The following is a 27,775-nucleotide window of genomic DNA, read 5'->3' as shown; positions in this document are numbered from 1 at the left end:
ACTGGATGATCTTAAGGTCCTTTCCAACCCTAACTATTCTATGATTCTATATGTAGTGTCTGGTGCTTGTAATGAATGGTGGAGAAATCCACTGCAGTAGAATGCTCTGTATGCAGAATGCACGTTCTGGTAAAAATGATTTTAAAGCTGCAGATGTATATTAAAATGGATCAGATATTTACATTTTATTAAAATTTTACTGAAACATAGAACCTGGTATTGATTAAATATGTTGAGTTTAACACTGCTAGAACTGTAGAAGAAATACTTCTTGAAAAGTACCAGAAATGTCAAATGTCTTCTTGACCTAGTGCTAGTCAGTGAATTTATCTCTTCTTTGCAAGAAAACAGCACATGATTACTGGTAAAGTTTACATGTCTAAACATTTGTAGACCGATATATAGTTTTTTAGAGCATTGGTAAATTATATAAGCTGCAGAAACTTCTTCTGCTCAAACAACATATTGAAGCTATAAGTAACCTACCTCAAAATAAGTGCCATTTGTAGTTGTGAAGCTGGCAGCTGGAGTCTTAAGGAGAAAGCCACCCCATGGGGAGATGGAGTAGTAGGGTAAAGCCAAATGCACCTGATGGAGAGAAGCTGCATGAATAGAGCCCATGATTAGCCCTAAGTGTTATTTATTTGACGTAGAGTGTTTTCACAGAATCAGAGACTGCTTGAGGTTGGAAGGGGCCTCTGAAGGTCAGCTGGTCCTGCTAAAGCAGGGCTACCTAGAGCCAGTTGCCCAGGATACGACTTACTCCATTTCCAGGCATTTAGGTTAAAATAGAGTAAAGCTTGCTAGTAAAGAACAGGAAAAATTCACAACCTGTGCTGGGTAACCAGCTGCAAGGCTGGATAGTGATACACATGTGTGCCTGGGGGAGAGCTTTATGTTGTAGATCAGTGATGCTGGTGACATGGGTTATGGTAGACTTGGCAGTCCTGGGGTAAAGATTGGACTTTATGAAGTTCAAGGTCTTTTCCAATCTCGTTAATTCTAGTCTCTGCTCATCGTTCTGTTGCCTTTTCCTTTTGAACTTCCCATATGCCTATTAGCTTGGTTTTGAGATTTTGGAAACTGGATCATGGAATATTAACAAGCTTAATTGAACACTGTAGGTCTCTGGGTGAGCTGTATGTGACACTTTTCATCCCGGTTTTTTTAAACACTGGAAAAATGATTTCACAATATTATTTTGGTGCTGTCAAAATCCCATGTCATTACCCATTTCAGATCCCTTGGGAGGAAGGTGGAAGTAGCACTTGCCACTGATCTATTTTATCATTTGGGCCACACAATAGGGCAAACCTGAAGCTGCATCCAAATGTGTGGCTTGTGTCAAAAAAAATAAGACTAAATAGAGAAAACAAAAATGAGCAAACAAAAACTGTATCAAAACCACTTCATCTGGGGACTTTTGAAAGAAAACATTTTGGCTTTTCATTTCGTAATATTTCCACCACTAACATTTAGGTGAAGATGCTCAAAAAGGCAAGAAAAAGGTTGCTTCTTCCCAACCTTTTTTTTTTTTTATATATATATATATATATATGTATAAAACCTTTCATTTTGCTTAAACAACATGTGCCTGGATTGACCCAAAACTGTTTTTTTTTTTGAGATGGGGGATTTCAGGCTGCAGAGAGAAGAGTCTTACACACACACATCTATTTATGACATATTTACATACGACATTTACACTTAGAAAAGATAAAATCAAACAACTTCTCTATCATGTGAGTAAAATGGCAGTCAAGCTACCGGCAGACAATGCGTGTGTCCAGAGTCTACTCATGTCCATAGTACATCCTGCTCCACAGTGTACATTTCTTTCAGCATGAGTTATCTTCCAGACCAGTCAATTCAAAGCGTTTTTTGATCCATTAAACCTCTTCTACCCCAGCCACACCACTTAGTAACATCCAGAACAACATTTTTCTCCTATGAAGAAAACTGGGACAGATGTGGTATTAACTGCTTCCTCCTTGCATTGCACATCCCAAAGGTGTGTACAGTCTGGGGATGAGAGGACATCTTTCAAAATGCTGTGGCTGTTGGAAGGTGCTGTACCGGTGGACAGCTTTCTAAATCTCACTTTCTTCAAAGACTTCTTCAGTTGTCTCTCCAGTGGTGACTTCTCCTTCGCTGCTGTCCGACATGCTTGCCCGAGGACAAGATGGGAGAGCAGAGCCCGGCTCTGGGCTGAGGTCTGTCCTCTGCTTCACTAATACCTGCTGGAGCTGCATGCCCCAGGGCTCGCTTGCCTCCAGGCACAAGTGGTATTTGCTACTCAGGTGCTGCTTCTTTCGCTTCTGTGAACATTTCCTGAGGTATTTGATGTTTTCCCCAAGAAAGCACAGTTTACATCCAAAGGGATCTGCCAGCAGGAAGCGGGACCACTGCTTCTGGAGCTCTGCTTTCACCTGGGGGAAGAAGAAAACAGCTTGTCCCCTGTGCTGTCTTGTGACCACCCTGCAGCCCACTAACCCAAATGCTAGTTGTAAAATGAGAGGAACTGTAGAAGTGCATTTGAATCCCAAACCTGCCAGAGTGCATGCTGTTACCTTTGTCCAAAGCAGTTACACCAGTTCAAAAGAATACACACATGCTCTCTAATAAGCAGAGCTAGGCAGTGGGTTCATCCTTCTTGGTGTCATTACTATGCTTTATTAGGCAACTAAAAACTCGTTGCATTCTCTTACCTCTCCATTAGCAAAGCAATATAAAACTGCTACAAAAAATCCCTGGAAGAGAAAGATGCAAGAGGAAAAAGTTAGATTGTACTGGAAACACCCAAAGCTTTAGTTTAAAGACGACATTAGCATTAAAGCATAAGTATAAACAGTGCTTCTTAATTTTCAGAAAGGAAACTAGTCACCTGTATTTACTTACTACTGAAGTACCCACTAACTTGCTTTCATATGGTGCCTTAGCAAATGTAGGGCACATTTGGTGCGGATGCTGAAGAACAGACATTATAAAGTTTGGTCTTCCATATTATCTTCATTTTGCCACCACATAATGTTTTTTTTCAAACTACTGCTGTTATACCATGACTTCTGCTATTTATAAACATGGTTAAACAAGAAAATGCACCTTGGGGCCTCATATAAACCATGTGCACGTTTGAATTTACAGATGAGACTACTGAGGGGTCTCATTTGGGTGGTTTTTAGAACCGAGTAACATATTAAGTGATTAGTGCTTGTTTAAGGCTCAGCTGTCTTAAGTGTTACGGCTATTCTGTGGTGCCATTTTTCCTTTGAAATCAATTTAAATAAACACCTTTAAAAAAAAAAAAAAAAATTAAATCCTAGAGATCAAACTTGTTTTAAACTAATTCCAAAATTAGTCTTTCTATTTTCCTCCTCGGTCTATAATTGACCTCAGATCAAAACAGCTTCCATGCATCTCAGCCCAACAGCCTGGCACAGATACGCAGATTTATTACTATTGCTTCAGGAAATGCACTTCCTTTGGTATGTCTAAACACATCTATGACACCAGCTCTGATGAAAAGAGTAAGTACTGTTGACTATCAGTCCCCAGGCAATGTTCACATGGCAAGTAAAAGGTGTCGTAACCACATCTGATACAACTGACATCATTCAATTGCTCTCACACTCCTGCTTTTCCAGAAGTGTTTTTCTCAGACAAAAACTTAAAAAGAATCTCACATATATAATATCTTTTATTATATCTAGCATTAACCAATAGCATTTGGAGCATACTGTTAATTTTCTAGCTATCCCAAAAGGTTTGGAGCCATTAATTCCTTCATGCAGTAAGTATGAAAAAGAACAGTTTGTCTGCCACACTAGTGGAAATGGAAGCAGGAGAAACGGCAATCAGGATTGCCTCTTTCACGTATTTTTACTATATTTCATGTTTCACCTGGGTTATGGTTAGCAAGGTGTAGGCAATTTTGACATGTTATTTATCAATGTGACTTTTAAATGATCCTTTCCATCTGAATTACTTCAAAGAAATAAAGAAGAAAACAACAAAGAAACCCACCACCAAACTCAAAATCCTGTGGTCATTAGAGTTTATAATAGATGATATTTTACTATAGGGATAAATTTTAGAATAGAGTTATAGAAGACTGAAACCATGGAGAGATGTTCTGATGGATGAGTGCAAATTTAATAGCTTAAAAATAGGTTTTTATCCAGAACTGCTTCTGCACCTGGAGATCGTTCTCTTTTGGGGGTAGAAAGTCCATGAAAATGTCTCTAATTGGGTGGGGGGTTTTCGTGTTCCGAGTATCAACTCTGTATTTGGCCCTACAAGCACCACAGGCAGAAAAGCATCTAAACTACATGGTGCTGTTCAGTCCTCTGACCACTAAGCCCGATGATACCAACTGCCAGAAATATAGAAACTCAGCAGATTAGGAGAGGACATTGTGGCACTGCTGCATTGAATCCAAGCTGTAACTACCTGTATGAATTTAGTTCACTGCTGCTGCTAGATCAGACCATGCAGCGATGGGCAGAAGCACTGTAAAATCGTACCAGAAGGTGGAAAATTCAGCTGATGTTTGATGCTAGTTTTATATCCTGATTTATTTAATGCCATGCATGGAACCTCATACTTGGCAATCTTGCCCATGTGCCATCACTTCTATTTTTAAAATGACCACAGTGTGATGGAAAAAGAACCACCGAAGAATTCAGAAAAGTTCATTAGCATAATAACCAATGGGAAAGGATGGGTGCACGTGTAAGCCTCAGAATTAATTACTCTTCAGCTCTATGGACAGTAGCAGCATGATAAATAGCTCATTAAATAACGGCCTTTATCCACCAGAGACCAGTATTTTTTCCTGCATGCACCAAGTGAGCAAAGATGTCTCAATTGCTCCATTTTCTATAGAGAAGCAGCAGCGTATCTGCAGCAGAACTCCTACTGAGGATTTAATTTTGTGCTGTTTGAAAACACTGGCTTTAAAGCCTCCAGCTGAGCTCCCAGGGGTAATTGTTTTTCTTTAACAAAACAGTTTAACTGCTTTTTAAAACTACTGAGAAGATTTACAGACTAAACAACTGCAGTGTGTACAGTTTATGTGCTTTTTAGCTAATCCCTTCGCAAATGAGGCTGCAGCTAAAAAAGAGGATCTGCAATAAGCATTGTCGAAAATCTTTGGGTATTCTGAAGAGAAGTTTTGCTTCTAGAGCGTGCTGTGTAGCTGAGCACGTGCATGTTCCTCCAGAAGGAATGAAGTTTGTGTTTTCTAGCAGGGATGAGCAAGCTCGCCTCTGTGTCAGCTTTCTTTGTACTAGCCTGTAAATTACGTTTTCACTTAAAATGATTCTTAAAATAACATCGAGTCACTGCAGCCTCTCCAAGTAAGGCTATGTCTAACTGAGGAGCATGTCCTCTAACACCATCTAATGAGATGTAAATTCCTGACCAACCATTGCAGCTGAGGGTGTACTATCCTGTAACTTTTGTGTATGAATGTGCCGAAGAAGCCCTCATCGCGTGTGCTTGGTCTGTGGGAAGCCACCAAGCACCCACCTGGATCAAAAGCAGCATCTCTGCTGAAGGTGTGGCAATTGGTTTATTGCACACCAGGTAACAAATCCACCTTTAGGATAACACTGCCATATTCTGAACATGCAGTCTTGGGATTTCTTTTTATCTTGTCACTGTAATAGTGTATTTAGAGACACTAGACCTTGGAATATAATATTAAATAAGAATGCTGTGTATCTGCAGTATCTATAGGTGGGCCACGTATATACATGGATCTATGACCCCTAAAACCAATACTTGCGAAGTGGTACTTACATGAAATGAGCTCATTGTCAGCTGAATGAAAAGTCTTATATGTCTTGGAAGTCCTTCCACCTGCTCGTCGGTGATGAAAGTAAAGACAAATTCATGGATTCCCAAAAGCGGAATCAGCACAAGTGTAGATCTTGCCAATCTTAAAAAGAAAATGTTTGATTCGAGTGGGTTTTCAACATCTTTCGTTCAAAACAAAAAAAAAAAAAAAAAGTCAAATATTCAGCTACGAATAAATGATTCCAGAAACACTTCCTCAAATATTAGCAATTTTGTGATTTTGAGGACAAATTCCCAGATACGAATTTCGGAGCAGCCTGTACAGGAACGAATCCTGGCTTTGGGCTTAAGGTGAAAAGTTAGAGACTTTAGATCGAGCAGAAAGGCCACGATCATCAAGTTTACATCGCTCGGTAACCGAGAAATATTTACATAGCTGTATGTGAGCAATCTGTTCAGAGGGATCCGAGGCCTTCCCGCCACTGCGGAAGCTCTGTGCAGCTGCATGGGAGGTTTCTGTGGTACTTTCAGCAGTCGTCGACTTTTAAACAGCACAATGATTTTTTATGGAAGCCCATCTCCTGTGAGAAGTCTGAGAACGTTTTTGCATGGATGCAAGAAGGGAGCTAAAAAGTGAGTCCCGAGGGAGACTTGCATTGTGAGTAATAGCTTGAATCTTAGACAATACAGCCAAACTGTAAGCAGTAGAAAAGAGAATGCAACACAAAACATGTTAAATGCTGCTGTCTGGGACTATCATCACAGCAATCTGCAGAATATATCTAAGATCTTTTCAACCTTGAATGGTTAAGGGAAATGGAGGTACGCTTCTTGTTAGGGATTTAATAGCATGTTAGAAGTGGAATTTCTACCCCATTGCCAGTCCTGTTAGACAGTAAAATAGGAAGTCAGGACTGTAGTAGCAGACAGAGGTCCACAACGCTTTGATTCAAGATACTCAGTACTGGAAAGAGCTGGGATGTAGAAAGCAGTTAACAAATCCTCAGGTTTCCATTATTTAAATGCAGCTTTCACTGCACCCTCAGCTCCTTGCAGAGCAGCCTGTCTTGGCTGGTCCCAAAAAGCAGAGAGGCCAAAAAGCTGCCCTTTATGCAAAGGCCAACGCCAGGACTTTTCATAAGACATGATGTACCACTGAGACTCTAGCCAGAGAGCCCATATCAGGGCCCACAGGAGTGCAGACTAAGGGCAATATTCTCATTTGGGTTTACAAGGAGACCAGGAACATTCTTGAGTCGGTGTCTGTCAAGAAAGGTAGATGAGAAATGCCAAGGTCACTTAATCTTTTACACCTTTCTTTCTTTGGGGATGTTTAGTCAAACAGTCAAGGAAAGATGTGTCACTGCGGTAGAGGCCATGGGTGTACAATGAGGATACCTGAGAGCAGAGATTTTGCTGCATTGCAAAGTCCTTGAGAAAACTCCCTTAATACCCAGGACACAGTCACAGAACTGCCATTACCTCTCAGATAAGAAAATATTTCTCCAGATGGCTTTCCTATATCACACTCTGAATCTCTGTTGCACCCCATGGTGGTAAGTAAATGTCTGACCTGCCAGGGCAAACAGGCAACCTCCTCATACTGTGAAATTAAAAAGGGGGCTAGGACTTTTGTGTTATTCATTACATACCTGTATTTGTAGTCATGAAAGCTCATTTGCTGAGCTTTTAGCTTGGAAATCAGCATCCTGAGAATTTTTAAGAAGATGCCAAAGTTAACCTTTAAAGAAAGGACATATTGGTTACTTACAATAAATGCTACAACACTACTCATACAACTATGAAATAAATAGAACCATAGAATAGTTTGGGTTGGAAAGGACCTTAAGATCACCCAGTTCCAACCCCCCTGCCATGGGCAGGGACACCTCACACTAAACCATGTCACCCAAGGCTCTGTCCAGCCTGGCCTTGAACACCGCCAGGGATGGAGCATTCACAACTTCCCTGGGCAGCCCTTTCCAGTGCCTCACCTCCCTCACAGTAAAGAATGGGAAATTGCTATTAAACACGTGTAAAACCTGTCACTGACTAACCAATATGCAGTTGTGGTTGTAATGCCAGGCAGCTTCTTACTTTCCTCCTAAGAGTTACAGACAATAAAACAAGGGCCAATAGCCACATCATGCGTGGTAGGTCCAGGTCAGAAATCAGGAACGCGCTTTACTCGAGGAAGTCAGGATAGCCCTGGCACAGCCTGACCAGGGAGGTGCTGGAATCTCCATCCTTGGGGCATCTCAGAACCTGGCTAGACAAAGCTGTGGCTGCCCGGATCTGTTGTTAGCAGTGATCCTGCTCAGAGTGTGTAGCTGGGTTGGAGACTTCCAGGGGTCAATTCCAACCAATCCTTCTCAGGAGAACGCCCAAACCAGCCCTGGTTGTGCTCTCAGCTACCGCCATGGGATTGCTATGCAGCAAGAAATATGGTTCTCAGCATACCAGAGAATAAAAGAGAAGGCAGAAGTGGGATTTCTGTGTTCTGGTCCTTGCTTTAGGGAGCACTTACTCAAGCTCTGTTAGACGAGAAAGCTCCTCACCAGAGTAGTCTGAAGTCCAACTGGTTTTGAAGTTAGGTTTGCTGGCAACTGAGCTCCATCCAGCCACTAGCTCAGCATCACCACCTCCCTCTCCAGGGAGGAGAAGAAAATTAACTCTATCCCAGGCAGTACACAACAGACAGGCAGTTAGGTTTAAGAAGATCATCCCGGGAAGAAGCTGAGCCTGCTCCTCTATGCACATTGCTGGGAGGTGATGATCAGAGGGTACATGCTCAGAATAAATTTAACTGCTGGGGCTATCTGGCTCTGAAATAGTACCAAGGCATATCCCAAAATGTAATAGAAAAGAGCAGGAATTTAAAAGTATATTAAAGGAATAACATATGCGTGTGTCTATCTATTATTAACATATAAATTTAAGGTGACCTCTCTTTTTGCCAATTTCAATTAGAGGGATATTTGAACAAAAAGTGATCCTTTCTGCCACTTTATGTCCACCTCAATATGTCTGTGTATTGGTTTGTAGTAGGAAATGCTATCTTTCTTGTTCCAAAATATTCAGGGGCAAAAAGGACACTAATTACAATGAAAAACGAAGGGGCAAAACCAACCAACTGCATGAGAATATAAGGTATTCTGGACACGCAGCATAGTCCCACATATCAAAATTGTGTTTGTAATCACGTCCTCATGCACTGCTTTGATGATGCTATTTCCATCTCTTTGTTATCACCAGATTTCAGATGTACATTTTTGGGGGGCATTTGTTTAAGAAAAGAAACCTTATATCACACTCTTGAAATGCTTCATTTCTTTAAATTAGGTGAATGCTTTCTCCCCATGAGCATCAGCCGTTAGGAGTCTATTGCTACTTCTCTGTATCCCTGTTATCACCAGATCATCCTCTATAGAGAATTTGGAGCTTTCTAGAGATGCTCATCACATGATACGACCCTCCTAAGTAACCTTCTCACTAGAAAAAATGAGGGTAAAAATGTGAGAAGGGAAAAAATAAAAGCAGCTAAAGGCTCCATCTTTCATCTAGATGGAGCTGTGCAGAATTCCCTGCACAGATAAACAGTGTTCCGAGAGGCTGACACTGAAATCTTCTTTGTTTGCAGATAGCCAGAAAGGAAGCTAAGCCCATCCGCCCACAGTAATTCATTTACTGCATTTTTTCTGTCTCATCTTTCCTAATCCAGGAATTGGATTATACTTGGAGAAAGGGTCACAAAGGACAACCACACTTAAGCATGATATTAGAAACAGATTAAATAATTCTTACTGCAATGGAAAACAGCATTGGTCCTCGGATAATCCACCAGATTCCCATGTGTTCATTTGTTCCCCAGCAGCTGAAAAATAAAGTATAACCACATAATTTCCATAGAAAGCTTACATAGCCTAAGTATTTGTTTTAAAAGGAAGTTAACAAAGTTCAACTTTTGCAGCTGGCATCCAGGAGAAATGGCATAAAACTGGGAAGTTTCACCAGCAACTGTAATTGGATTTATTCTGAAGATCTTCCCACCAGGATGTTGAGAGAGGTTTCCCTAGGCTGCAAACTTCAGCGCTATCTGGCAAACTTACAGGCTATGAATCCACACCAGAGCTGTGCATAGCAGCAAGCTTTCATAATGGAATTCATCCTACTGAAATTTATCGATCTAAAATTGGAAACAGGTAGACTATGAATTACAGTCATGCTTCTTGACCTGCTAAAAAATATGCAGTTTCCTTGAAGCTGCCTCCTTTCCTCCTGCTCTAACCTGTTTGTCATATGCACATGTTCCTTCTTGCTAGTTAACCTGAAACTCTGTAGGATCTTGGCTTGTCATTTATAGTTTATATAGTATCTAACTCTGTGAGACTCTCATTGTGATTTGGTTCTTGATGTTGTTGCTTAATAACTGTATTGATGCCCCAAAACACAACTCACTAAGAACCATTAATAGAAAAAGGGCAACAAAAGAAATCATACATAAATCCCAAAGTTTATGTGATGCCATTAACAGTGTCATTGAAGACCAGAAGACTGGAAAAATGATGCTTACTAATGCAAGTTACTCCATTATTATTCATTCATACTGAACACATATTGTTTTTTAGTAAACATCAGGTTTTGACATTATCCTCCGTAACAATTTCTGTATTTTCAAAATGGGAATGAATACTAATGAACCTCAAAGGGTGGGCTGTCACCAAGGAAAGCACTGGGCTCCTTTTCTTACTAACAGGATGCTCCCCATGAAAGTTACATTTGTGCCGACAATTTCCTTCATGTAAGTGGATGAACACTGGATGCCACAGCTTTCATTTCAGGTACAGTGAGTGTTCATTCTACTTCCTGATTTATGCATAAGTAAATCTGAGACTTCCTAGAATACTGAAGATAACCTATAAAGTGTAACAACTGTTAATAGGTGCTGTATAATCTTAACATAATCTACTAGTCCATACTTGTGTCAATTACTGTCAGGGGCTTCCAGAAAAATGAAGCACAGAGAAAGCCAATATTCTAAGGCACATTTTATTTAGTAACCTACCCTGTGTTCTCCAGCTTTGACCTGCTTATTCCCCAAGGGCCCACAAACAGGATAGGAACAACTGAAAAGGAAAGGAGTCAGTTACAGCCAAGCTTTCAGAATGGTTCATATGAAACACAGGTATGTTACAGGACTATGTGTGCAAAGACATAGGCTTTCAGTCTTCTACTTAGAACCGTATAAAAATCAACCTGATTCTGGCTTTCCCCATTTGTAGATCAAATAAAAAACAAAAAGAGATTTCAGTTTATTGTTGAATCTGGCATTTTCAGGCCGAAATATATGTATGTATATATAATACATATATACATATACAATGCTGGCCTGCCCCAGTCTAAATTCCTGACCCTGAGAATCCAAAACGATTTGCACTCGAGGCCTCACCTAAGGCACCAAGTGTTAACGTTTTTATTTGTGGAACCTTAAAGAGTTTTCAGTGGAGGCATGAAAATCTCTCTAGTTAATGAAAAGAGCTAACAAAGGCTTGTTACCATGGCTTACCTTTCCTGGACCCCATAAAGATAATCCATGGTCCCTATTGCTGCCCCCTCTCCCCCTCCCAGGAGATCGTAAGACTGCAGACTGAACCCCCCCAAGAAATAAAGGATTATTGCACTATTCCAGTCTATAAATACACAGGCACAAGCTTCAATCACAAGCACAAGGCATGAAAGCTATGAAAGGCAGGTGCTTGCCTGGAAGGGGACCAGCAGGGAGATGATCATTATTTATACTTTCACAGTAGTGAGCAAGTTTCTTAACAGACTTGTCCTGCTGCACCTTGAACAAGGAATCAAATGATTGGTCTCTATTCCAACAAGCTGGTGATCTAAGCAACAACTGAATATAGAGAGGTGAGAAGAGAAATCAATGAGGTAACACTAACCAGGGTGAAAGACAGCAGTCTTGGCGTGTCAGCAGATTGTATGCTAGTACAGGCATATTAATATAGCAGAAGGGATCTTTAAAGAGGAATGCAAGAGGGAACAGAGAAATTAAGTTCTTTTCTTTCTTCATTACAAACTCTCTGCCACTGACTCAAAACAGTACCACAGAAACAAGAACTTGGAAATGGTCATGTACTTACCCCACCCTATCACGATATAGGTCTGTAGCAGTCGCCTTTCAGAGAGTACTACAGTTATCAATAGTGTATGCAGATAAATTCCTTCTACTAATAGCCAAAAATAATTTGCCCCAACAAAGTAATGCATGAAAAACTGGGCAGTCCTGCAAATTATTACAATCTGTGGAAACGAGAGACCAGGAATCATTGTTAATATATAAAAGCTCTGACAACTCCTGGGTTTCTTTTGTTACTTTAGCAACCACTTTAAAGCTATCAGTGGCTGTGCTACAGCTGTGGTTTGGTCACGTATCTCAAGGCTATCCTTACTGCTTGGGAGAGGCTGGAGTGCAACCGTTTAAAGGCTTATTTTTGCATTATCAGAGAGTTTGAGTAGAGGTGACAAGTAGGAGTTGAGAGTGGCCATGTAGGCTGGGGGATGTGCTCTTTGACATGATCTTTATATCAGAATTTATACTAATGAGCTACAAAATTAATAGCTCCCATTAACATCCTGCAGGTAATTTTGTCTTGACATGAGCAAACCATACTTATACAATATCACACAATTATGATTTATCCTTCTTTAGGATAAATCATAGTGCAAATGAGAGATGCTGTTATTCCATTCTGCAAATAACCGTGAGAAATTAGAACATTTTCCTAGTCCAGAAAAGCCTTTAAACTATTTTTGTCTCTCAGTGTTCTTCCACTCAAATACATTGTTTGATAGCACTCTTAAAAGCAAGATTTGTGTGCATTGCTTCGTGCGCCCTGCTTTGTGCTATACGTACCAAAAGTGAATAAATACAGTGGTGTGTATGAGCCAAAGAAATGTATAGATTTCTTCCTATAAAATACTACTGTAATTGTGTGCTTCTAACTATTAATATTAATAACAAATTAATAGCTATTAACTTGTTATTACTATACAAGGATTTGTATAAAATCAACTCATTACAAGTTATCAAATCAGATTTTTTTTTCTTGATTACCCTAAGTTGCATCAGGGAAATTTCACCATTCAAAGCTTGCTCCCATATAGCAAGGATCCAAAACTAACTGTTATGGCCACTAGCAGTGCACATTTACTATTAGCAACGAACTATCAAATTACCTCTGGACTGAGGTATAATATCCATCCAGTTTCATCATTTGGTCTTTTGGAGTAAATATTGTAGTATACAGTGTCTTTTATAAGAACTGCCGTGGCACGTAAGATAAAAGATGCAAATAAATTCATATGAATGTAGTTTCTTGTGCAGTGGAGTTTTCTGTGGGAGAAAAGATAAATAATTTCAGAGGATTCGTACTTTAAGTTGCAGAAATAAAGAAGTACAGTTGTATTCATATTGTTGCCATCAATGGATTTTGCTTAAGAACTGCTTTTATAATGCTTATTAGGAAAATACAAGTTATTTCCATAGGCAGTTATGCAATAAATTCAATTACATGAAAAAAGGAATGTGCATATTGGGGTCTGTACTTTTAAAATGCAGGTAAATTTGTACTAACCTGAGTAAACAAAGTATAAGGAGAGCCAATACAAGTGAGATGAGGGAAAAATAATATCCTATAGTGTACAATAGCTGTAATGTGGTAAGTAATTTATGTTCTTCTTCCTAGGAGCAAAGGAGAAAAATGTGTTATGCAGGCAGGTAGGCAGAGCACGAGCATGACCACAGCTCAGCAGCTTGAGTCCAACTTCTTTGTGTTGCAAGGGAGCCAGGGCAGGTTTCTGCTGCCTGCACTGCCTTGTGAAATCACTGCATGATCACTTTCAGGCAGCCTTAGTTTCCTTTTAAACGCAAAGGGCTCATGGCCTCACTTCCAGATTGCTCCTGCACAAACACCACTCATCCTCTGATTACAGCTAATCGTTGCCATGATTACATACACTAAATGGGTCCCGATGGTTCCATAATTGCAGAGATCAACTCACTTCAACTTTTACACACAAGTGCCTAACCTAGGGGCTGCGATTTTGAGAGGCAGCTCTGTCTAGAGTCATTGACATAGCCTGGCTTTTGGCATGAGTTCAAAGAAAAACATAAATCTCAATTGTTAAATTAATAGTTGTCCAGAACAGCTTTGAATGGCAAATTAAGAACTCCAAGGAGGAAGGTGGGCACTTACTTTACACTTGGCTTTATTTAACATTACTTCTTGCTAAGTTTTTCCATTTAGCTGCTTATGTCTACCTCTTATCTCTTCATATTGCTTTTCTAGGTCAAGAAAAGCTTCTCTGCAGAGGAGACATGGAGATACAGGGTATGTGACTTTCTTAATCCATATCTGGCCTGCAAAGATTTCCTTGGAACCCTTGTCTTTTCCTCAGCGGTTTTGCTGCTTTCTCTGTGAATTGTCTCACTGCTCGGTGCCAGGGATTTTAGCTCTGTCTTCCTGCCAGTAGCTGTCTGTAATCAAGTACTACCTGTACTACGAGCACTGTAATCAAGTGCTACCTGGTGTTACGAGTACTACCTGCGTAGCAAAGGCGAGCCGTGTCTACTGGTAGAAACTCTCAGAGAGAGTGAAAGCACCCAGGGAGGGCAGTGTGGGTGCAGGAGATTCCCATAGCACAGTCATTAGTCACTGCTCCATAAAAGCATTCAAACGGGCATCAACCTAATAAAAAGCATGAGTTATCATCTTGGCTGTGACAATTGTGCAACACCAGAGCAAATGAAGTCAAGACAATTCCTCCCATGTGTGCAGATACCAGCTCCGAGTTATTTCTAAGATCCTGGTGTTTTCCCCTAAATATAACAGGTACAAGACCACATGCAGTGTTGGCAGGAGAGCTGGTTAAAGCTTTCAGCTTAAGTGTCTGCTGCCACACAAGATGAATTAATGTGTCTCCTCCCCACAAATTCACAATCCAGAATGGTCAACAAACCATGGAAAACTCTCAGTACTTAGGAATATTTGTTGGACTTGTATAAATAAACTGCAAGGCTGGAAGTTCATGTACTCACTAAATAAAGAGTTTAGTAAAACCTTAGTAGTACATGGAGGCCCTGAACTACCAGCATTTAGCAAAGTACTTAATAAAATAAAGTTACTTAATGAAGTGATAAATGGCAATAATGTTCACCCAATGAAGTACTTTGGAAGCTGCAGGGAATGCAGTTGTCTGGCCTTAGCAAACCACAGCAATGTGGGGCTGATGCTGTGATGTTTTGAATGTAAGTTATTTGCTTGTCAAGGAGCACCTTGCCTAGTTTTATTAGGAGAAATTCAGCGCATTTGGATACCGGTCTCTCAAGAGAAAATTAACCATGGAATCTAAAGCAGAAATCCCCCTCCTTAATCTTTCCTCCTCTGCTTCCTCTAAATAAAATAACAGGTTTCCATTTGGTTATCTACATGCAATCTGTGCATCTTTCGCAGGTATTCAGTGCAAACGTTTTATCAGTTAATCAAGAGGGGATTGAGAAGATTGAAGTATTAAACCATCACATAAAACATACTTACATTGGTTTGGAAATGATTTTTCTCAGAACATTCTGAACTATCACGCCAAATGTCTGTGGAGTTTTCCTTTGTTTGCCAAGTGCCTCCATCCAAGCAGACTCTGTATGCGTTTCCTACACTTCCTGAAAGTAAACAGAGGTTCAGCCTGAAAGGTCAAAATAAAGACTTCACTTTCATACGCTTTTTAAAGATTTCTCTTTTACACCACAGCAATAAGCACCACCCTACCCCCCAAAAAAGGAATAAAAGCCACTTTTCTTTTGTCTTTGCAATATATTTTTCCATATTTACATAGGACAAAGTAGAAGCATAATCTAGCAGAAACAAGTTCCACAATGTACCTGCTGTTTATAAAAAAAAAACATAGTTACTGCATCGGGAAGAAAAGCCTGTATCTCACTAGATTCAATCATTAAGCCCCTAAGTTCCACCAGGTGTGGGTAGCACATTGCCTGTGCTGTGCAGTCCAAACTGTAGGAGGAAAACTATGGTTTGATTAGAGGATGACTTTTCTTTCTCTAAGAGACCTGTGCCTGGTGTTTTATTGATGTGCTTTGTGGCCTGATCAGCAGGTGATGTGAAGCTTTCTTGGTTTGCACTGCATTGCACTCATTTATACTAATTAAGAACTTGCCCATACCATCAGAAGAATGGGGTGGGGCCCCTGGTTGATGGTTTGATGGTTCCTCAACATCTGCCTTTCGTTTCTCATCAGAGCTGAGCTTTTTCATTCATTTTTTAATTAGAAAGTGTTTAAAGGCTGCACTAGCACCTAAAATGTTTTATTTGGCTCAGGGTAACTGGACCTGAGGGAACTGCTTTGGATGTAGAGTTTGCTGTGATGGAGTGGGAGTTCTGTGTGGAGACTAGAAATGGGACTAGCAATAGAAATGGGGACCACAGTCCCTCAAAGCCTCTAGGACAGACAGCCGGGCTGTCTCTAGTGCCTTTTCTCCTAAGGTGCTGTAGCATGGATGAGAATGCTAGGTAATGTGGTAACACAGCAGCCCAGTTGTGTTCCCCATTATGAGTACAGTTATAAGCTTTGTAATGTGGTGCAATGTTTTACATGTTCACTTTGCAGAAATGTAGCCAGCAAAGAGCCTCTGTTACGTGGAGGGAAGGAAGTTGCTTTCATTTTATTATGAAGAGCTGAATTTGTTCTAAATGGTTGGCAGAAGCAGTTGCTTGGGAGGTTAGGTAGAAGCTGGGTCTCTTTCTGTTTAGCAGCAAAAAACGAGGACAAATATGGTGCTACAGAACCAGTCATGCTTGGACTGGGCTGGAGAAAGCTAGGATAAGCAGCCTGTAGTAGTTTCCCATAAACTAAAGGACATGGACACAAGTTATCCTTCCAAGTGATATCAGAAATGCAGTTAAGAAAGCCACAGAAAGGCTGTAGCAGGATTCAGAAATGCTTGGCTGCAGAGGTAAGGAATGTTCTTTCATTTCTTTATAATAAAGGGAATGTTGTGTGGTTTTTAGACTGTTTTGCTCCTGCAGATGTTGCTGGTTTTCCCTTCTTGAGAGCCTTCCTGCTCCACTCCCCCCGGGAAAAGGCTGCTTGGAAAGCTTGTTTTATCACCACACCACCTCCTGGTGGTGCAGCTTTGTCCCGCTGGAGGGCTGACTGCCTGGGCTGCTGCTTTGCTTGTTTTCTGGGAGAGAGTTTCATGTTTGGGGTCAGTGGGGACCCCAGAAGCTTAATCTAAAAAGCTGAACCCCCAGGTTGTTACTGCCAGTAAAGGCCTGGCAGTACTGTACCATGATCTTGGAGATGTTGCTTTAGAGCAGACAACATGGAGCTGTAACAAACAGAGATGGAGGAAAGAGAGTACACATTTAAACATCAACAACAATTTTGTGCCTCAATTCGGAAAAGAGGTGAGACAAGAAAGCCCTTGGACACCTTGAAGGACACTGGGACAAGAAACACAAGATTCCTGGCATAAACTCGAAGAGAAGTTACCCCTTTCACGTTACCATTTTCCAGCCACGGCAAATAGGAAGGACAAGGAACAGAGACGTTTCCTGGGGGTGAGTAAGGCCAACAGACAAATTGATCAAATGTCCCATTACAATGTATTCCTGGGGAGAGAAGCAAATAGAGGTTTTACATGAAGTTGCTCAGACAATGGACCGTCATGAAAACCATTGTGTAGTGTTCTAGGTAACCTGCAAGCTCCTCCAGGCTATTTACAAGGTATAGCAGGTACACTTTGTGTGTTCACTGTGCAATGCTCAGTGTGCAGTGCAGAAATGGCTGCTGCCCTTCTTCCCTGGGTCTACTTGACAGCAGCATCTTTTGCACGCTTCATTATGAGATAAGGGTATTGCGCAAAGTCATCCTGAGGCCTCTTGTCCAAATATAACAGACAACTTCCAGATGTGTTCTCCTGGTCTTTTTGTACATGCCACAGATTTTTGCTGGTAAGTGGAAGATGTTTCACCTTACACGAGCCTGTGATACAGGTTCTCAGCTTGGACTACTGCCATCATCTTAGAATCATACAATCCCAGGCTGGTTTGGGTTGGAAGGGACCTTAAGGCTCATCCATTTCCAACTCCTGCCACGGGCAGGGACACCTTCCACTAAAGCAGCTTGCTCCAAGCCCCTGTGTCCAACCTGGCCTTGAACACTGCCAGGGATGGGGCAGCCACAGCTTCTCTGGGCACCCTGTGCCAGTGCCTCAGCAGTGAAAGAAATTTTCTTACCCTGGAAAACTTTTCTTTCACACTGTTCCAGTGTCTTATTTTCAGCAACTCCTAATTCAGTTGAAAGAAGAGAACGCCTGTTCTTCAACAGGATCACTGGAAAGAGTTCTGTTAACTCACAGGCTGTGTCTTTCATTTTGCTTTTCAAAAACCTTTGAAAGTTAGGGATTTCAATATTTTGGGGAAAGTTTAAGGAACTTTAAAACATAATACATAATTTCTGCCTGAAATTATGCCTGAAAACCTCTATTTTATTTCTTTGTTTTTGTTTTTTGATTTTCTTCTCCAGTTTTAAATTCCTAGGCCAATGTTTTGGATTGATTTCCACCTTTTTAAACGTATTTTGAGTGATGAAAAATACACACATTGATCTTAGACCATATGTTCTGGCCAACAACGTTGCGCACTGGTGCAACTGCCATTATCAGAGTGAGTCATAGGGAATTGTTTGGGTTGGAAAGGACCTTAAGATCATCCATGTCCAACCCCCCTGCCTCACACTAGACCATGTCAGAGCTCACAAACTGTCCTGGAGTCAACCTGTGCATTTGACCGGGTGAGATAGCTACCGAGCGAGATGACCATGAGTGCATCACTTGCACACAGGAGCAGAGACCTGCCCATAGTCATTAGGTACATAAAGGACAGTTTTACTCCTAACCTTTCCTTGGTGACTGCAGACACCTTTTTCCCAGCTACTTGAACTTCTCCAGCTACTTCAACTGAGCCATCCTCTCTTGAAGACAGAAGAGTTTATACTCTTGAGAATGAAATAATCACAGATCAGAAGATCCCTTTTTGCCAAACAGCATAAAGGTCGGAGCACTTGGCCAAAAGGTGTGGACTTGGTTCTTCTCTCTGCTATTTTTCAGGAGAAGACATTGCCCTCTTCAGCCAAGAATCCAGAAGCCATGGAGGCAGGAGAAAAAGTAACGGGCTTTCAGCTAATGGATACAAGTGCCACGTGAACATGGGGCAACCTGGTCTCTGTGTCTCAGCTGATTAATCTAATGACTGTATTGCAAAATGCATCAGCAGTCCTGTGCCTTGACTGGGCAGAAACCAGACTCTGTCTTGCCTCACGTGTTTTTGGTTCTTGTCTGCCATGGCTCAGTTTCTAAAGTATAGAAATGGACGATGTCTTCTCTTCCCTGGATGGTCTGCTCTCCTGTGGTTAGCATAATTTCCAGGAACATGGGTTTGACTTCCTTCAGGCTGAAAAGGGAAGTGAAAAGTGGACTCCTTAATCCAAAGTGAATGGTTCTTACTGATAATGAGCGACAGCTACCTCTTGACCAGGCACCCAGTGCCTCACCACAGTGGAAGCTCAGTTCAGTGGTTCATTTCTGTACATGATCTGGTTTTACACAGGAGAACCTAATATGTTTCAGGGCAAAGAGAGCCATTAACTTCATGGCTGCATGTTTGCATGTGTCATTACAGCTGATTGTTCTACATTTAGAACTTGCAGACAGACACTTCTGCCAAGCAGGTAAAAGAATATCTTCACATTAATCAGTGCTATTGAACATGGTGCTTTTTTGTGCTGTTTGTTTCCTTACCAGTATCTACAGTTGATTCCTGCAGCATTTGCAAGCATTCTTGTTTATATTTATTCCATCCAGTAGTGGTTTTTTCCAGCAGAGATGCTTTTGCCTGTGAGTGAATATACTGAATGTGAGGAAAATCAATCAGAACCTTGTGTCTTTTAGTGGTTCTTTCCATTATAAGAAATTAAAGAGGAGATGAGAGGGGAACAGAGGAATGGCAGGCAAGCAGGGATGTAACGACAGACCCCTTTCTCCTCCAGGAAGCTGTTAGTGAAATTTCTTCAGTTGCTGTCTTTGCCCGAGTTAGAAGTACGTTGCCATGGTGCTATATCACCACAGAAATCTATTAGACTTGTGTAAAGTCCCTTGTAAAGAAATCCACACAGACATTTGATTGCTAGGACCTGTGAGGGTGCATCAAAACCATGGGCGTTTCAGTCCTCCGCTGCAGAAGATGCATGCTCATCTTCACAGGTTTGACAGTCTTTCCAGGCTTTTTACAGTCAACTTATGCCAAGGTCAGCCAACACGTCTCATGTATTCATGTTTCCGCTAGATTAATTTAGAACCCGATGACAATTTTGAGGGCTGTTTATTTTGGGGGTATTTTTAAGATAATCAAGCACTCCTGCTTCAATATCACAGGAAAAAATTGAATAAGGGAGTAGTGCATCAGGAATACTATTTAGCTACTGCCACCTTTTGTCTGGTGCATTCTGTACTCCTGCCCATTTCTTTCTCCAGCAGCTGCAACTGTGCCATTGGCATTTTTTTCTTCTTACACCATTGTAAGTCTTAGTTTTACTTGCCCATCTGCACCAACTATGTTGCCTTTTTTGCCTGGACAGGGAACAGTTTTGCTGTCCTCCTGTGTCCATAGGGAAGAAGAGGTTTTGCCCTCAAGTTTTCTCACAAAATGAAATGGAGAATTCTTTTTTTTTACCCATGCCAGAATTGTCTCCATATAAATCATCTCACACAAATGGACTTTTACATCCTGAGCTTTTGTAGGTACGTTTATTTTCTATATTTTGTTGTTGCTGTTTAGATATTTTCAAAGCTGATTTTGCTTAGGCCTTGCTGTTATGTTGACAATCCAGAAGAGATCACGAATTCATTTACATTTTGAAAACTAGATTTCTAGAGACCATATGATCTGGACCAATGGCGTTGATGTGATCTGCTTAGGGAGAATAGAAATGAAAGCGCCTCAAGAGAGATTTCCCGTTTACTAGTGTAGCCTTGAAGAGAGGCTCAACTTTGGATTTAATGACAGCAGATTCTGTGGAGTCCCTCTGGTGTCTGGAAATCAACCCAGCAATCGTAAGAGCTGACTGCTCCTCTTGGCTGCTCCTACACTGCGAGCTCCTGGCTTCTTGCTCTGGCTCTTTCTCTTTGACTGCTCACCCTCTGCTGTGTCCTGGAAGCTTCTGTCCCCAAACACATTTAGCTGTTCCTATAAGCAAGAACAATCCACTCTAACCCCACAGAGTCCTACTGGCCCTGTCACCCACTGTCATCTTTTCCAGGTGAAGATAGACTGAGAACACAAATGAAGCAGAGTGTGTTGGGGTCTAAATGGGTACTTGCTCTGGTGGACAAATTCTAGCAGGTAGTATGGGTGAGAGTTGCTGCATTTATAAGATATGGATGGCACTATGGCTGCAGAAACACAGAGGTTGAGGGGACCGTTAGTGGTGTGCAAAAAAGGAATGAGAGAAAAGGCTTAGGAGCCCTGCTTGTAAATACTCACCTTGAGTCATTCCATTGGCACTGGAAACAGGTAAGCAGAAAGGAAAGAGACCTAGATGTCAGCATGAAGGGGTGGGATCAGGGATGCAGATCAACTGTTGCTAGCACAGGAGACAGAATTAAATACGTCTCCGCTATAAATCTTCACAGACACAATAACTCCTAATACCTCCTAAATCTGCTCTACTGTTAAAAAAAGTCCCAGACATAGATGAATTTTAATAATGATTTTATATACAGTGACTGATGTGCTTGCAATGTGGTGGACACCTGTGGCATACACCTTATCGGTGTGAGGGTTGCAATTGTCCCAAGAGGACTCTCATATTTTAACTTGCTCTTAGGAAGTATCCCTCTTTCTGACGCACCTTTATCACACAACACTCTGATTGCAGAGGCCTGTAAGAGGGCCATAGCTAACAATCACATTTTAGGAAAGGAATGGCTTAAAATAGAAGAGTTAAATGCAAAATTGCTTGGTGACATGTTTTTGGGTTGTTGAAGAAATGCCCGATTAGGAGCAAAGCAGTAGAGAAAGGATGATGCCAGATGCTGCTTGAAGTTCAATGGCATCATGATGACTTGATCATTATTTATCCAGGGAAGAGAGCATCGGTCTAAGCAGACTCTGTGTAATACACCAGCTGCTCTGAAATCAGAGCTTGAGAGGCAGGCAAGTAGTCAAAGAACACTGTGACAGTAAGTCACCAACCATGCAAAATTCACTACCCATTGGAAATGTTGCCAACTGTAATGACCACATTGTGTAGAGCAGACTAAATATAAGTTTTCTAAAAAGCAGCAATCCTTATACCAAAGGATGCTTTTCAGCTCTCTGAGGAAAAGCAGACTAGACCCTTTTTGGAAGTCACCTTTCACGCATGTGGCTGTCCTGAGCTTGCCTGAGCTTTGTGATAGGCTAAGGGCTGAGCTAAATAACCAGGACAGTGTAGGGCTGTGAGCTTTACCTGTGTCTTTTTCTTTGAACATGTGTTTGTTGGAAAAATAAAGATAATCATACTTACTGACTTTTAAAACAAGCAGAGAGGATACTATTAACCGGCACATGAGGCCACCATTCCATGCTTGGTTTTGCTATGTAAAATGTTGCCTGCCCAATGCTCTGCTTTTAGTGCCTCAGCTCACTTCCAGACACCCTACTTCAAATTCCAGGGGCTAGAAAGACTATAATTATTCTTCCTCTGATGGGCTTGCGAGATAAGGAGAGAACATTTACAGCAGCCATGAGAAAGGAATGCAAGTTTCCAAAATAAAAAATGCCTTGACATTTCCCTCGTGTAGGCCTCAAAGTGCTGGGAGCTGAGGAAGACTCTTCAGGCACTCCCGGGTCAATGAACCTCATCTGAAGAGGCAAAGACATTGGAGATGACGCATTTGTGGAAAGACTGCTTGATTTAAGGGGTAACACTTCAGTATCTAATAAACAAATGTGTTAAACAGCCACAGAAATACAAGGAAAGCCTCACAGCAGCTACCTGCTTGTTTCATTCCATTCCTGGAGACGAGGTTGACATGCAGTCATGATGAAGCTCAACAAGAGGAAGGAGCAGTTCAGGTAAAAACGACAGTTTCACATCACTTTCTTAGGTAATCGCCAGCTTCTGCAAAGCTGCAGGTCAGTTAGCCAGTGCCTGGTCACGAGTGATGTAAATACCCGTGAGCTGCTTTAAGACTTGATGAAAAATCAAGTCAAGTCTATATCGAGTCAGAGCTGCATCTGACAAAATCACTAAGAGCTGTCAGCTGACCTTCAAAGTTAATTTGAAATATAGGAAGAAGAGCATATAAAATGATTTATATTATTAATCAACAAATGGGCAGATGATTGGAAATTAACAGGGGAGCAAACTATGACCAGGGCCATTTAAATCACAGGGAAACATGAACCTCTCTGCAGAGCACGCACTGTGATAGACCCAACGCAGCATTTTATTCCTAGAAGCTGCAGGTGGAGGATGTATATAAATTCATGAGAACTTATATTTACTTGTAGAACTGAAGTTACACGAACCACCTGCAGGCAGTGTTGCGGGGCAGGAGACTTGTCGTTTCCAGAGCTGTACATACAATGGAGGACCTTGAAAAGGATTACAGGACAGCACTCCTGTACTGAGTAGTATTTGTCCCTGGTGCAGCCCTGGCTCCATAGTGTGACCAACTTTGATGATCGTACCTCAAAAGAGAGGGTGATAAATTTTCAAGCTATAACCAAAATGCTAGAGTGGTCCGGATCGTTAATGACTAAGAAATCCCTATGGATTTATATCAAAGAAATGATACACGTATCCAACAGCAAACCATGATGACTTGAACGTCAGCAACCTGTGAACTGACCATCAGCTGCTTACACAGGGATCACCAAAAGTAGCTAAAAAAAGACAAGCTTGCTGTCTGTGTGTGACTATTCTGTCTGCAGTGATGTCTGGAGAAAATCTTTAAGGATTTATATACATAGATTAAGGCAGTGTCTTGGAATGAGGAAGAGGAGCTTTCTTACCCCTTTTGGCTTGAAAAGGATTACTGCAGGTGCTTCAGACAGCAGATGTCAGTGTTTTCTGTTAAGGCTTTTCTGCATTAGGTGTACTAGAACACCATTCACTGTCCAGTGAGAAGGCAAACTGTGTGAGCTGGGAATAAAGCAGTAGCCTTAAGAGGGAAGGGGAAATAAGGAAGTGGGAAACCTTGATGCCATATGTCTAAGTGCAAAGGATTTAATGATATAAACAAAGAGACAGGCTTGCCTCTGTATCTTACATCCATGTTGCTATTATTCTTCAGAGAGGGGTGCAAGCTGCCTCCGAAAGAGGAGGGTTTGCAGTGTAGGCCAATATGAGGAGCACAGAAATCACCGCTGAGTTCATGGGGGGCTTTTTCTGCTTTGGCCACGTGTGGGAGAAGGCCTGGTTCTGTGAGTATGTTCTGGAAGAACAGGTAAATTGCTCTCTGCATCTGACATGAGTCCGTGATTACAGATCCCAATGGGGTTTTGTTATGATCTAAGTTTTGGGCTACTCAGTGCTATAAAAATTTAGATACAATGCATGCTTAGCAGTAGAAATACAAGCTTTCAGATGGATTTACCATGATCTTAAGCAGCAGCAACCTGCAGCTCAGCATGGCTTTTGATCTCAGTTTCATGTTTCAGTTGAAATTCATCCACTAGCATTTGAACAGGGCTCCTGATTCAGAAGAAATTGAACTCCAATGTCCAAGGCAGAAGCTCAGAAAGCCTGTGACCTTTTGCTCTGACCTGGGCTTATCTTCACTTCAAGCTATCTGAAGTCTCACTGATAGCAGATGAACTGCCTGGTACCCTGCTCACACAAGAGTTCACCCACCCCAAAATGTAATCCAGCTCCTCTGGAAGGGTCTTTCAGTTCATTTGCCCTGCTCAGAGCCCACACATTACACCAAGATGACACCACTGTTTATGTTAGATGCAGCAGAAAACACAGCCTGAAGCTCACAAGTAGGAAATGGATTACAATAATAGACCTCCAAGGTTGTAAACAGACTGGTTTAAATTTATTTTTTTCATGACTGACTGCACCATAATCAGGATTTTACCGTTTTAATTTCTTATATTAAGTTAATAGGGAAATTAATTGTTTCTGTTTATTCAGATTATGCTGTTATGGACAGGAAAAAATAGTGTATTTAGGTATAAACTAGGAATAAGAACTTAATTATTTACATATTATTTCAGCCATGATCGTGGTTTATTCTGATTGATACTTTTCACATCTCTATAGTTTTTTTGTTGGAAAAATCTCGATATGGTGATTTCTGGTGCTTCTTTAAATTTTTCTGTCTCATTAAATACAATAGAAAGCAACAGAACAAACAAGTTACAGTAATCCCTAAAACAAAGTAACTGACTGTGATTTACAGTCTTGTGAAGTTTTGACTTCACAGAAGTAATTGGGAGATTTTCTGTTAGCATTGATGGAACCAGTGCTTTGGTACAGGTGTCCTACCAATTTAAGGTGTCTCGCAAACCAGAGTTGTTTCAGTTCTATATTCATTAATGCGAGAGAAGCTCCAGATTTCAATAACACAAGCATATAAGGAATATTTTATGTTAAAAAACCCAGCAGATGTGTCTCCTGCTAAATTTTTCTTCATAAAAAAAAACTAGGAACACAATTACAGTCTCTACAGCATGTACACATGCAAAACAATTTCTTTAGTAATCCAGCTAAAGGAAGGACAAGTGAGTAGAAATACCATATTGCTGTACCCTAAATCTATGTAGGAATTTTATTCAGATGAATTGAAATGTAATACACATTGGTAATTATTTCTTATATTTATCAAATACCAGGGCTGATATTATTAAATAATAATAATTAAAAGCATACATGAAAATTCCCTTGAAGTGAATAACATAAAGATATTTTGTCATTAAATACCTAAAACTCTTTCAAATCATAAAACATTATAGACAAAGAAGTAAGCTCTCAGATTTTTCTAACAGATTTAGAAAAAACAGAAATGAATAGTTTAATAGATCTCAACAAGAATAAAAATAGAAACTGCATACGGATTTCCTAGGTTCTGTAAGACGCTGAGGTGCAGAATGAAGCCAGTAACACCAGATAAAAGCTAATGATAGAAACAAAGCAAAGTTGTTTTCAGAACAGAGAAAAAAACAGTAGAAAATAAACATGATTCACAAGAGTATTAATATTTGGTAGGAAAATGGAAAAATAAGTATAATTCAGTACTGATCAACAGTGCTAAGAAAAAAAGATTATATAAATAGATGTAAACGCAATTTCTTCCTTGTATGAATGAGCATTAATAGAAGAAAATTGTAATAAATGACCTCAATTGAATTCTAGTACAAAACTCTACCTCTTCTCAACCAACACTTCTCATGACTAATTTTTAATACATATAAATTGCTGGCAGAACTACTTTTGAAATGAACATGCTGTTGGTGAAGGTTAAAATGTTATGTGATAGGAATCCATTTTCATACAGTCCATTATTAATCAGTGAATGAGCTTACCTGTTTCACTAGAAACAATATCATGACAGAACTGGCAGGTGCAGGACATATTCTGGACCAGAGTCCCATGCTGGAACAGAGACCAAAAAGTGCCACCATACACATTCTAATAAATTTGTCCCCAGTATGCTGGGGCTACTATAGATCAATTATATCACCCTGTCCCATGGAAAAAAAAGAAGCTGAAATATCTTCTTTTATGAGTGTAACTGCTTCATGAATCTTCTCACAAATAACAGAGGAAGTTACTACAGTGCCTGCAGCTTGCTCGGCTCCAACTGCGTTTTGCTTTTCCCGATTAAAGGCAGAGAAAATTTACTCTAAACCTCACAGAAAGTCTGCTTACTGTAGCTTGTCCTTTAGCCAATCAGAAGTCAGAAAACTATTAAAACATTAAAGGGCTGATCCTGTTCCCCTGAAACTCCATGGGAATTTTGCCAGGGTTTTTGCAAGAATGCAATCCAGCTCCATAAATACACATACATATTTATACACACCTCGTGAAACCGTTGAAAGACGGCCTAGAACACAGAAAAACTCCATGTAGGAAGCTTGCTTTGCAGGAATCAGCTCAGTAATAGCTGGGTTTATCCTTTCTGAGCATGTTTTGTGAAATATGCACTATCAGTGCAGGATCAGGGAGGATCCAAATGGACAGAAAATGATGTTACCAGTGGTTATTTTATTACAATTCTTGTGACATTCCTCTTTTTTTTTTTTTCCACTTTTTCAGCTGTGGGGTTGGAGAAACTGCTCATGAATTAATTTTGCAAAAATTGTTTTCAACTTTTCTAGTTGCAGAGAAAAGCTTGAAAACTTCAATAACTCTATGTACTGTGTAGGCTCAGGGAATCAAACCATTTATAGTAAATAGTTTTAGAATCAAGCTCATGATTGTCCTACTTTGAACTGGCAATCTGGAGAGTCGAGGGGGTGCCTCCTCCATTTCCAAAAGAAGTGAAACCTGCAGCTCTGCATGCCCTTCCCAGAACTCAGGGGCATCCAGAGCAGCTAAGATGGAGATCAGGCAGAGATACAACGCTAGGACTTGTGGAGGCCATCAGCAGTTCAGTTTTGAACACCAAACATACATAGGCTAAACAGTGTGGCAGATAGATACACCTTGCAGCACACTCCACCAGCAGTGTGACCTGAGTCTCTACACACATGCCCAAACATTCTTCTTCTGGAGGAATCCAGGAGGTGAAAAGGCATAATACATACCCATGTCTCATCTTTACATAAAATGTGGATGTAATAAAAGTAGTACTTGGACATGGATATGGAAGTGCCATGGGAACCAGGATTTCAGGATG

The 27,775-nt window shown here is 40.7% G+C and overlaps 1 protein-coding gene across 1 annotated transcript; it reads right to left on the bottom strand.

Moving 5' to 3' along the window:
* Positions 1 to 1,560: 1,560 nt before the first annotated feature.
* Positions 1,561 to 26,824, bottom strand: GLP2R (glucagon like peptide 2 receptor). The gene is made up of 13 exons (XM_061461887.1): positions 26,460 to 26,824; positions 19,685 to 19,778; positions 17,391 to 17,495; positions 15,408 to 15,529; positions 13,446 to 13,552; positions 13,048 to 13,204; positions 11,952 to 12,111; positions 10,865 to 10,925; positions 9,604 to 9,673; positions 7,452 to 7,540; positions 5,803 to 5,941; positions 2,709 to 2,750; positions 1,561 to 2,429 (listed from the first exon to the last, which is right to left on the bottom strand). Exons 1-13 carry the CDS (start codon positions 26,562 to 26,564, stop codon positions 2,091 to 2,093), a joined length of 1,590 nt encoding a protein of 529 aa, XP_061317871.1. The 5' UTR covers positions 26,565 to 26,824; the 3' UTR covers positions 1,561 to 2,090.
* Positions 26,825 to 27,775: the final 951 nt, after the last annotated feature.

This window comes from Pezoporus flaviventris, unplaced genomic scaffold (genome assembly GCF_033815535.1).
Source record: "Pezoporus flaviventris isolate CSIRO_AGI_PZ_B2104156 unplaced genomic scaffold, CSIRO_AGI_Pfla_v1 ptg000034l, whole genome shotgun sequence".
NCBI classification, from domain to species: domain Eukaryota; kingdom Metazoa; phylum Chordata; class Aves; order Psittaciformes; family Psittacidae; genus Pezoporus; species Pezoporus flaviventris.
The sequence above is the reverse complement of the archived record's forward strand: the minus strand, read 5'-3'. Positions and strand labels throughout refer to the sequence as shown.